The 12,894-nt window shown below is 38.6% G+C and overlaps 1 protein-coding gene across 8 annotated transcripts in view; it reads right to left on the bottom strand.

Moving 5' to 3' along the window:
• MEF2A (myocyte enhancer factor 2A) overlaps window positions 1-12,894 on the bottom strand; it is a 155,931-nt gene that overhangs the window by 95,106 nt on the left and 47,931 nt on the right. For all 8 annotated transcript variants that reach the window (XM_074966536.1, XM_074966533.1, XM_074966534.1 and 5 more), the window contains one exon: window positions 2,475-2,682. In XM_074966536.1, the coding sequence (XP_074822637.1) occupies window positions 2,475-2,528 (54 nt within the window). In that variant the 5' untranslated portion in view covers window positions 2,529-2,682. The remainder of the gene's footprint in view (window positions 1-2,474; window positions 2,683-12,894) is intronic.

Genomic DNA, 12,894 nt, shown 5'->3' with positions numbered 1-12,894 from the left:
CAGAAACCAAATTAATATATATCATATATTCTATGCTTCATATGGCACACTGGTATGAGATGGAAGATGATGTAGGTGAACTGTGTTGCCTGACTACAAGAGTTACTTTAGCATGGAGCTTTGATTTTCTGTGGAACGAGGAGAAATCAAGTCAGAGTCCAGCTTTGCACCAAAGCCTAATACATCTTCCCAATCACTAGAACAAACAGCATCAGACCCAACTGGAGAGCCAAGCCAACAGATCAGCTAGGGAATTAATCCCAGAGTCAGAGCTTAGCCATCTATATTTAGCATCAACAAAGGCAAACATACAAGTGGCTAATCTTTGGAACACAAGCAATACAAGAAGGCAGGAGCCAACCAGTCTCCCATGTAACAATAAATCTTAGATTGCATTGCCTTTGAGGTAAAGAACCCAGAAAAGTATTAGGATTGAGAGTATGGCTTATTCATGGTTATACAAGAAGCAAGGTTGGTTGGCACAAATTTGACAGCAAGAACTGAGACGTAAGTTAACTGAGAACTCCTCCAGGATTTCAAACAAGATGAACAAAATCAAAATGAACAGCCAGAAGTTATTAGTGTACTTTAATATGTGTACTTAAGTGATTTATCTACATCTAAACATATAATAGTTGTGTGACTGCAGCTAATCAAACACAACCTTTGGCTTTTGTTCACATTCAGATGGTACCATCCTTGCTTTTTATAGTCAGTGTAATTTATTTGTAATGTTTATGTCTAGGGCTATCCAAAAAAGTTTACAAGAATCCTAAATGAACCCCTAAAAATCAGAATAGTTAAAAAAACTCTAGTGCAACTGTGAATATGAATGTGTGTCTTCTCCTCACTTAACACCCAACCCTTTCACAGAACCCCATTTGGGTTGGGCAAAATACCACAAAAGACACAACCTGAACTGAAGTGTTTAACTGGAACACACTATGTAACAAGTTGTATTAATCATAGCTTGAACAAGAATTTTCAGCTTCAGTTTTATAGTGTAGTGTTAGGCTGATTTATGAAACTGTGTGATTTCTTGAGGATATCCAGGGTAGCAACACAGTGAGGAGGAGACTAGAGTTGAAACTGGATCTCACCTTAGGGCTCACCTACTTGTGAATTTTTGTTCCACTATACCAGTATAATTATACCATTATAGTTAAGTCATTATAGTTATATTGGTATAAACACTCTGTGTGGACGATCTTATTCAAAAATAAATGTGGCTTTTTCAGTTTAGCTTAAAGCACCTCCAGAAAGTGACAAAATTAACCGGAAAAAGTCCCTTTCATACCAGACTAAGAATGTCCATATGGGAGTTATACCTGTAAAACTACAGCAGGTAAATTAAAATTCACAATTTACATTATGCCAGTAAAAGTTTCCCATGCAGGCAAGCTGCAAGGGTTGCCTGAAAGGCCTACTCACTCTTCCCCAGGTTCAGAACCTACCGCCTACCTAGAAGCCTACAATACTGGTTCGGACCAGTGATCCATCTAACATGGTATTCTTTTACCTACAGTAGCTAGTAGCATATGCATGAAAAGAGGTGCCAGAAATCCTGCAGGCATATAACTATGATACTTCTGGATATTCCTGTTATTCATACAAATGTCTAATCCCCTTTTCAATCCTACTTTTCCCTCAGTGACATGTCATGGCAATGAATTCCACAAGCTAACTGTGCGTGGAAAAAGAATTTCTTTTTATCAGTCTTCTATTTGTCACCTTTTCAATTTCATTGAATGCTTCCATGTTCTTTTATTATAGAAAAGTGTGAACAGAAGTAACTAATCTACTTTCACTATACCATTCTCAGAAGCAAAGCACACACAGTTCAACATACTTTTATTTGTAGTCATGGCTTTTTCACCCTTCAATTTTTGAGGAAATTATCCCCTGTGGAGGAGTTTATTTCAGAGGCACAATTTGCAATCATATGCTTGTACGCAGGGATCAGCACAATATCTAAAATCACAGTTTATGATTGGATACATTTGTTTCACCTACAGGCAGCAGCAAATAGTTTCAACACATCCTTTCTGAATTAGTGTAATAAGGAGACACAAACAATGGCAGGTACAAGATAATTAACTACAAGGGTTGTTCTTTCAACCAAATAGCAGTAGCATAAAGAAAAACAGATTTTTCCAAATATCTTCAAACCAGACAATCAGCATGCAAGTCCCAGTATATCATTTTAGCAGGGCTATTAGTTATACAGCAATTGTAAAACAAATTGACAACTATTTCTCGCCAAATAAATATTGCAATTATTTAAATTCAAACATTAATATTAATTTGTATTCTGGTAATGGCCTTCAATGTGCTATCCACAGACACAGAAAGACAAAGCCCAGAGTCCAGAAGAAACTTATGTTACTCAGGTGAAAACCAATGTACAACTTTTCCACTCCCATTTTAAAAAGAATTAATCATGAACTTGTTCATGTGGAAGCTTCATTTCTCACCTGTCTGTTCCGTTCGTCCATTATTCTTGTGATTTGTATTTTCTTCCTCCCCATTTTTACTCTCTCCTTTCCTTTCCCTTTTTACAATCCAAAAACACACTAATCCAAGAATTCTCACTCTTCAATATACTAACACATGGTACACAGTTCTTTTCCACTGTTTCGTCTTCCACTCGATGAAAAGGTTGCTGCTTCTTGTTACAAAATCCTAAAATAAAAAGAAATACTGAAATAATTTTGTGCCTTCAATATTTTCAAAGTTACAGATAATTTCACATCAAAAATAGTGTTTGCACGTTCAAAGTAAATCTTGTAAAGATGAACCAATTCATCTCTCTCTAATCAGACATCCTGTCTATTACTGTCTTACCAAGCAAAATCAAGGGATGACTGTAAATTAAGCATTTGAGCTGTTTCACAGAACCTATGGCCAAGAGTCAAAAGTGATCAGCGATTTTGGGTCCTCCACTTGGACATCTTTAAAAATTTTCATAGGGTGCTCAACACTCTCTGAAAAAAACCAGTCTTTTCCAAGGTGTCTACAGTTGAGCAGTCAAAAACTGGGGCACCCAAAAAATTCACTTCTAAGAATCATCATCTTGGGTTTTGAGAAATTTAACCTATTTTTTTTAAAAAGGTAAAACTTTTTCAAATATTTGGCCATAGATATGTGACAACACTTTAAATTAAGCTCTTTATAAAATTTATATAAGCAAGGTGACTTGCTTAAGGTTGTTTGGTGTTACTTCACCTTCTGAACAAGCAGTCAATCTGAAAAATAAATTTTCCATCATTATTCAAGCTCTGACTGTTGGAAACAAAAATTAAGGTTACTTTTTTAGCCGCAATTTATTTCAAAATTAAAATCATGTCTCTTGCAACGTTGTTGTTTAGAGCTCCTCAACACACATAAACACAGGCCCTACACCTCAAAGAGTTTATAGTTGAGCCACAACTAATAATTTATAGAATCAAAATACACAGGCAACAAATCTTATCAAACTTGCTAATAAGGTGGTCAGCTAGGGAAGGATTAAGAATAGGTACTCTACTGCAGACGTCATTTTGCCACAATATGCTAAAAAAATATAGGGAAAGATTAAAACAATTAGGTAAGAATTGGAGCAACAGATTAAAAATACTCCGATACTACAAGGATGAGGATACCTAAAGAAAAAAATTAAAAAGATAAAATGCAGGAATAAAAACACAAAATGAAAAAAAAAGGCTTAAAAATAAAAATTTAAATAGAAAGACTAAGGTTTATAATAAACTAGTAAAGACAAATAGCTAAGGACTAAAATAAAAAGGAATGTAAGAAAGAATGAGAGGGGAAAATAAAAATCCATGTATTGCACCCTTCTGGCCACTGGTTTTTATTTAGATTGTAACTTCTTTGGGACAGGAGCTATTGTATGCCTTTGAAGTACTATCATGCTTTTCAGTGCCATATAAAAATAAATCATGTTTTTGGTATCTTCATCCAACACTAGAATTTAATTTCCCAAAAGGATTATTTCACAAGTATGGAGATGCTGATGAATAGGTGAGAAAAATCTCAAGGTTATGTTCACTAAAGTAACTTGCAAATTTTCACACATCTACTAACAAGCCAATTACCAACAACAAATCCTCATGTTTAGAAAGATTTGCAGTGGATGCACACAAACTGAAAGGGCAACAAAGTCAGACATTTAAATATTTTACTATCACACATGAACAAATGATTTATTTTTAAGGACCAAACCATTACAAATAGACAATTACCTAAGTCTTGGAAAACCATGCATTAATACTGTAAACTTTTGAAGATGCTTCTCCCCCAACCCTCCCATTATCAACTGAACTGCAGGATAACATAAGACAAAGTAACAGGAGAGCAGTGGAAAACAGACTTAACTTCTCCGATATTAATTGTGTACTACAGTGTATTACTGTGTACTACAGTGTAACTTCTTGTTTGCAGTGTCTTTGTAACCATGTTGGCCCCAAGATATCAGAGAAACCAGATGGATGAGGTAATATATTTTATTGGACCAACCTCTGATGGTGACAGAGACAAGCTTCCAAGCTACACAGATCTGAACAAGAGCTCTGCGTCTCTTTCACCAGCAGAAAGTAGTCCAATAAAAGATATTACCTCTCCCGCCTTGTCTCTTCGATACCCAGCTTGTGTAATTCAGTACAAAAAACCTGAACTTGGATACAACTCATATTCTGAAGACCTATTAGTTGATACATATGACAAAGAAAGGGGTCAAAATAGTCACAGTATTGGGTTTGTAACCTTCTACTTTCCAATCCAAAATACCTTTTGAAATTGACCCCTACACATATTTTAAGATGACTGTCACAAATATCCTATTCTTTTAGCCATGTGTTGAAAATGGTGCAACCATGCCACAAATCATCCCACAGTTAATAAGCAGTGACAGAAAGAGGCGACTAGTCACAGCCTGCACTTCACTATGTATTCACCCCGTGCAGAGTATAGAGCCATGACTTTCTGATGCTGACGCAGGTTTAAAATATGATGGGGGAATATCACGAGAGCATGAGATGTCATTTATTTGACATCAGTGAAGTCTCCCTTGTTAGAATATCACTGAATGCCCAAAAAACATGGAAGACAATTTATATATTACCACAAAGAGGCACAAAGACTATGTTAGGCCCATTGGTTAAGAGGATAAAACAGAATCTCCCTGTATGCTATGGGTTAATTATACTTCAAATAATCAAACTGTGGAATATCTTACATTTGCATCACTGTCACATATTCTACACTGCACTTTAAGAAAACAGTATTTTCTTCCAAAGAACTGCTGCTGAAGGCAACTCACTAAAATCACAGTTGAGACCATAAAGTCACTTTGGTACATTCCTGTATCGTGAAAAGCTCTGCCTCCCATGCCATGAACAAAAATTTGGGCCAAGTAATAATACTGAAGTTAGCAGACACATATCCATAGCGTGCAGCACCCCCAGATTTTATGCGGGGTCCCGGCTGCTAGCCTTGCACCCAAGGGTCCCGGCAGCCAGCCCCAACCTCGGCCGCTTTTCTCTTGTCCATGTCTCCCCCCTTCCAGAAACCTACTCCCGGCCCCAGCTCTGAGGGCGGGGAGGGCGAACAGGGATAAGGTGGCTGACTTTCATCACCCCCACTAATAAATATGTTCCAGCGCCACTGCACATATCAATAATCAGAGAGTACATTATATTTCAAAGAGAGTAAAAATGAAATTAACATTAAAACCCCAGGAATTTCAAAGTTAAGGTTGCATTTCCACAAATCACAGAACCACATCCTCACTACTACTACCTCACCTCTGTAGAAAGGCAACAGAAGTGAAATCTCACACTGACACGAATATCAAGCATTCCATAAAATAAAATGGCCCGTGTAAGCAAAGAAGAAAAACTGCAGTATTTTCTGCTTCAACTAGAGAATACTACATTTGCAACTCTAATGAGGCAAAGTTAAGATTAGAATAGTTTTTTGAGTATGATCTCATGTGAAACTGAGCTTAATTCTGAGTCTCCTAGCTTTGTACTTTTCTTGTTTTAATTTAACATTTTTTAAAATAATGTACACTAAAAACACTGATATCTTCACCTGACGACCAACACAACTGGTGGCTAAGCAGTCTCAAAATATTGTGTGCCATAGGCAAAAAATCTCTATCAGTCACATGTTCTCACTAACTTGGATTCATGTAAACTACTGAATTTGCAATTGTTTTCTAAATGCTGGAGGAATGTATCACTCTAAAACTAACTAATGAAATCTGTGCTATTTAGAAAGATGATTTTAATGATTCAGTAAAATCAAATTACATTGGTGTCCATACTGCTGCCCATTTAAACAATGCTGTGAAGACCGAGGTCAAAATTAGATAAGTTTAACAAAATTCTTATTTCAAAATTATTGTCCTTGTTTTCCTTGTATTTCTTCCTGTTTTCTCTGAACTTGTACTTTACCATCATGAGTCCAGATTATACTTGTCAACGTACAACTCCAATATCCCAGTTTACCATAATTTACCACAATACACACAAAGAACTAATAAGACAACTTCAGATGATTTGCACAACTCAGGGCTCATAAAAACACTTATTACGTGGAAATGATCTTATTGAAAAAAAGGTGTTTTAAGAATCTCAAAAATGAACTAATTTTGCAGTTTAAAGTATACTTCTACACTACAAAATATTAAATATTCTTAAAGCAAAAAGGTAGAAGAGGCAAAATATAAGGTGCATTTTTGTTTAGAAAGTTAAGAGAAAATAAAGAAAATTGTGTAGGGAATGTTTTCCACTATTCAAGCATGGGGAAGGGAAGCCAAGACTTCCGAGTTCTATACCAAATTCCTCAAAGCATTTCCAATGTGACTCTTAAGCAAATGACAGCCTTTCTGCACCTCAGTAAAACAGGAAGCAACCTCACAAGTATGTAGAGGATTAATATTTATAAAAAAATGTTGAAATCTTTCAGTGAAAGGTAATATAAAAGTTATCAGTTTGTACAGACAGTCCCAGTTAATAAAGAGACAGTTTAATAAAGTAATACATTGTAATCATGGTCAGCACTTTAATAAAGCCTGAAGCTATAAAATACTCAATATTGCAACCCTGTGACACAATGTAAGTCTATACTATATTGACCACACAAGCATAGCCCCATAGAAAAGACTCAGCCTACACTGACCAGAAGGAGTTTTTCTGTCAGTACAGGAACATCACCTTCCTGAATAAAGCTATGTTGACGGAAGCCCTCTTCTGTCAACATAACTACGTCTACATTGGGGTTTTTATCAGCATATCTATATCAGTCAGGGGTGTGAGGTTTACTTCAATTCCTGATTGATGTAGTTATGCCAATATATCCTTTCAGTGTAGATCAGCCATGGTCTCCCTCAGAAGTCTTCCTTTATGTGCTAAGACTGTAATTCAAAAATTTTAAGCATCAGATCAACAAAGGGTTTGAACAGGGTGTAACTAAAAAAAAAAAAATTAAGATTTTGCTCAGGTACAAAAAATTCACTTTTGGACTAAGACCACGTATGAAACATTTGAGTCTGAAAGGGGTGTTTTGTTTTGTTTTGTTTTTTTAACACAGACACATTTATATTACTTGGCCAGGTAGTTCTAAAATGGAAAAAAAACCTGGGGTAATTTGTTATTTAATTTGCTGGCAAACTCACCATGGATGGTGACAGGATTCGGTTTCTGAATTGATGTGTTACAAAACCGGTAGGAGAACACTTCAACCTCTCTGGTCACTCAGTAAAAGATTTAAGGGTGGCAATTTTGCAACAGAAAAGCTTCAAAACCAGACTCCAATGAGAAACTGCTGAGCTTGAATTAATATGCAAACTAGATACCATTAACTTGGGTATGAACAGAGACTGGGAGTGGCTGGGTCATAACACATATTGAATCTATTTCCCTAAGTTAAGTATCCTCACACTTTCTTGTCAACTGTCTAAATGGGCCATCTTGATTATCACTACAAAAGTTTTTTTCTCCTGCTGATAATAACGCATCTTAATTAATTAGCCTCTTACAGTGTGTATGGCAACTTCCACCTTCTCTGTATGTATATATATCTATCTTCTTACTATATGTTCCACTCTATGCATCTGATGAAGTGGGCTGTAGCCCACGAAAGCTTATGCTCTAATAAATTTGTTAGTCTCTAAGGTGCCACAAGTACTCCTTTACCTCTTAAAATGATTTTTTTAAAAACTAAAATATCTTTACTCTGGACCATTTTCATTTTCTCCTCCATAATAATTGCCTTAAGGTGAAAATAAGTTAATACAGTGCTGATCTGGTCCTTACAAGAGTATTTACATAAGAACATATCACATTTTTTAACATGTTAGGTAATTACATTTAATAATCATTGTTTCAGAGTAGCAGCCGTGTTAGTCTGCATCCGATGAAGTGAGCTGTAGCCCACGAAAGCTCATGCTCAAATAAATTGGTTAGTCTCTAAGGTGCCACAAGTACTCCTTTTCTTTTTGCGAATACAGACTAACACGGCTGTTACTCTGAAACCTGTCATTTTAAGAAGTATTTTCTAAATTCAGGTCATTTTTATTAGTTAAAAATATTTTCAGTGTTTTCTATATTATATAAAAACAATAGTTCTCCTTATAGTAATGTGCAGTTAGGGAAATATATTACATAGGGAAATCTCTTTAGGGTAATGTTAGAAAAGAATAATGGAATGAATGTTTTTTCTACCAGCGTACACAAGACAACTATACGGAGAAGACTAGGCCTAGTGCCCAGCCATCCAAAGTCAATTGGATCCATGCTAGAATGGAACTCCGGAGTGCTTACAATCCCATACTTCAGATTCTTCAGTGCAGGCTGAAAATTGGCTATACTTTCCCCACTGCTTTACAGAAGATCTTTCAAGTAAGCCTGAGCTAGTCAAGGAGATTTGCTTCAAAATGTTTTAGTGGATGCTAACTAGAGCCCTGCATGGGACTATTTTTTAATCCCGCTCCTGCTAGTATGGCAGCGGGTCCTGCAGGATCCCAGTCCCACTGCAGGGCTCTATACTAGTCCTGTGCAGGGCTCTACTGTGAATAAGATACACGGTCATATTGCAGGCTACTCAGGCACAGTCTGCTATTCCAAGAATCAAGAGGGCCAATACTGGAGAAATCCATATAAAGAACTTTATTTAAAGTGTATTTTCAACTCTATAGCACGTCTTTTCCATTACTAGAATTTATCTTTAAATGTTTTATGCTTCATTTTGGCCCTACTTATGGCAATAAATTCAGCCTTTGATGACATTTAAACAAAAGTCTCAACGGGTTTTATATGAAGCTGTATTCTCTCTAGCCTATAATTTAGAGTCCATCTCAGAAAATCTGCTTAGGAAATGAATGGAGTCAGTAAATTGAGAAAGTAGACCAAGGAAAAAATTAACCAATCACAGATGTTCGGCCAAATTCTAATCTTAGATTGGGATAAACCCTCAGTCCCACTGCTGTCACCAGCTCTGCCAAAACACTTGGACCATGTGCTAAGAAGAAGAGATCTACAAGAATGATAAAAGGTTTGAAAAATGTATCTTACACTGAAAGACTACAGAAGCTCATTCTATTTAATTTATTCCAGAAACGGTTAAGAGTTGGCTTTATCATAGTCTACATGGGGGAAGAGATTTCTGAGAGTAGACAGCTCTTTAATCTAGCAGAAAAAGGAATAATGAAATCCAATGTTTGGAAGGTGAAACCAGACAAATTCAGACAAGAATTAAGGTGCAAATATTTAAGTGAGGGTAATTTAGCCATTGGAACAACAGGATGCTTTGGATTCACCATTACTTGCAACCAAGTCAAGACTGGATACCTTTAAAAAAAAAAAAAAAAAAAGAAAAAAAAAAAGATATTCTATAGCAAAAAACAAACGTTATGGGCGACATGTAGAAATTACTGGGGAGGTTCTTTAGCTTGTGTTATGCAGGATGTCAGACTAAATAACTAGAATAACCCCTTCTAGCCTTAAAATCTATGAACACCTATGTGGCCTTCTGACACAAAGACTCTTATGAGACCCTAACCCGCTTTTCTACTTGTTCTGTATTTGTTTTTTGGATCATAACTGTTTTTTACAAATAAAGTTTTCAATTTAAAAAGTTTACACTTTGGTTAAATGAGAGTCAGTCACGTGAGACTCTTGCATCTGATGAAGTGAGCTGTAGCTCACGAAAGCTCATGCTCAAATAAATTGGTTAGTCTCTAAGGTGCCACAAGTACTCCTTTTCTTTTTGCGAATACAGACTAACACGGCTGTTACTCTGAAACCAGTTACGTGACGATCACCACCACCTGAGATTATCACTATCCTGAAAAAGTACAGTTTCTTCCAATCAGAAGGACCAGCACCTAAAGAAAAAATTAGTTTCCTTTAAAAGGGATAGGGCAAAGCAGCCTGTTAATTAATATTCAGAACTGAATACACTTAGACACTACGGGCACTTAAGAGACATGGGGTTAAAATTTGGGCAAGACACGTGCATGTATACTTAACGTTTTGGCAAAAACACGTGTACTTTTTCTGAGGAAGCAAAATGATCATGAAAAACAGAAGTCAAAACCTTGCAACCCAGACTGAAGGATTCTGCTTTCTGTGGTCACATTTATTGCATGCAAAACAGATTAAGCTATAGTACAAGTGTTCCCTCAAACAATTTTTTATCCCCATAATTATTTTCACCCATGATAAACACATCTGGGCACCTGACAGAAATTTTAGGAGTGAACAACCTGCCAGTAATTGGGGAAAAAAAAAAAAATCAAGCCCATCCAAACCACAAGACCACAATCTAGTGACAGGATAGGCTTTGGAACCAAATTAAGGGGAAAAACAAAGTGAACAAATGCCTCTTGCAACAAGTCTGAATCTGATAGGGGTTAAGTCCATCATTGAACTGTGGGGAGCAAGTTCTAGAACACAGAGCCTTGTACTCATGAGCAATACCAGAAATTTGATAGCAATGCTTGAAAATTCCTGCACTAAAGGTGAGCTGGAAACTTCCCATCCAGAATGGGTGGGGGGGGGTGTGGAATGGAATACTTATCGATTTCTACAGAATGTAAGCAATCATTTTAAAACCTTTATGCTTTATAGCTCTTGTCATTACAAAAACTAGCTCTGAATGTGCCCCAAGGCAGTGTTGTCGTCTGAAGTCTATAGACAGCTTCAACACCTACACAGAGATTATTTGTTGCTTAAAGCCTAAATTCTGGACCCAGGCATAACCCAGCCAACTGGGCTCCACACCAGATGTTCCTCAGTCTGGGAGCAAGAAATCCTTCCTTCAGACCATTGCATATCAGAGCAGAGACACTCTACGAGTTCTACTTACACTCGTACGGATCAAGTCACCTCCCCATCATTTGCTCTACCACTACGTGGTGAAGAATGGCCCAAGATCTGCATGCCCTGTCACCAAATCCCTTTTATACAGCAAAGCAGGGAACCATCACAAAATGAGCTATACAGATGATATGAGCATGCTTGCATAAGCTGCCCCAATTGCGCTCCACTTCATCTACAATGACTGCACCACAACTGAGGTGGTACAGAGTTTGTCTGGGCTTACCCAGGAAGGATAGCTCTGCTTTGTGATGTGTGTGTGGGGGGGGGGGGGGGGAAAGGAGGTCAGAAACTGATGTAAAATAAAAGGGCTCGGAGTCAGCTTTGCAGCAATGACTCCCCCCTCCCGCCCCGAAAGTGCATGAAGGTATGAAACCTGGGTGGGGAAAGTTTCTTTGTTTCATGCAGGGAGGAAGCCAGCAAAACAGGATTGTGAAGCAGCAAGGCTCCAGGGGCATGGAGAAAGATGAGCTCGGGAAAACAGGGGGCTGTTATCCCCCGGCCCCAGAGGCAGGGAAGGGCAGGCAGAGGAGAATTACAAACAGGACACAAGGGGCGTGATTTAAGAAGTGAAGCTGCAGTGTCTACTGCAGTCACGAGACAGCGTGGCTTCAGGCTCACGCAGAAAGGGGAGAGTGGAAAGAAGGGGAACTAGCATCCCCCTGCCCTAGGTACTTCCACCCACAGGCAGGCTGGAAGCTGCAATCTGGGAGGCTGAATTGGCAAGCAACCTAGCGTCTGAAACAATCCCCGTGCATTGGGAGGGGGAGGCAAGGAAATTTAACTGTTTCATGTACCAGCCGTGCTACAAGTGGATGTATGAGCTATCAGGCTACAACTCTTTCTGGCTGTGAGCAGGTTGTTGCTCAGGTGTCTGTACCTTTGCTGGAACGGGGACAAGCAGAGGCAGCAGCTGCAGCACAGGGCACTAGAGGCATGGAGTGTTCACAAGTACAGGGGCTTCTAATGCCCAGGGTGGCGTGTTTAATAACCCAAGGCATAACCCATGGCAGCCCCATGGACTGAGAGAGGGAAATGACCGAGGGGAAGAGTCCACAGACGCAGGTGGGCAGGCTGTGTGTATTAATGGGGTAGTCAGCAGAGCTGTGCAGCAAATGGTCAGTGAAGTTGTTTCTGAGATTTCTTCCACAGCATTACAGTGCTTCCAAAGGGCACAAGGTCACCTAGAACCAGGATGTTCTCTTCCACTGAACACAAGGGATGGCAGTAATGTTGATCCCAGGACCGAGCGTGATCTGAACCACACAGAGTTTATGGGGATGGGTGGCAGAGGTGGTATCTAGCCTTCCAGCCTGGCAAGGGATGGCAGTTGCAAGGGCCGCAGCGAGGTGCAGGGACCGTGCTCAACCAGTCACTCAGTGAGTTCACCTGAAGGGGACAGGAGTGAGCCTATTGGGGTAGTAAATACTCAGGGCCCAGGAGTGGAAGATCCAGAAGCCTGGGAAGACCCACCTAGGGGTGGCACCTTCAGTGGGGGCACAGATGGTATTAC

Source organism: Natator depressus, chromosome 10 (assembly GCF_965152275.1).
Source record: "Natator depressus isolate rNatDep1 chromosome 10, rNatDep2.hap1, whole genome shotgun sequence".
NCBI lineage: Eukaryota > Metazoa > Chordata > Testudines > Cheloniidae > Natator > Natator depressus.
The sequence above is the reverse complement of the archived record's forward strand: the minus strand, read 5'-3'. Positions and strand labels throughout refer to the sequence as shown.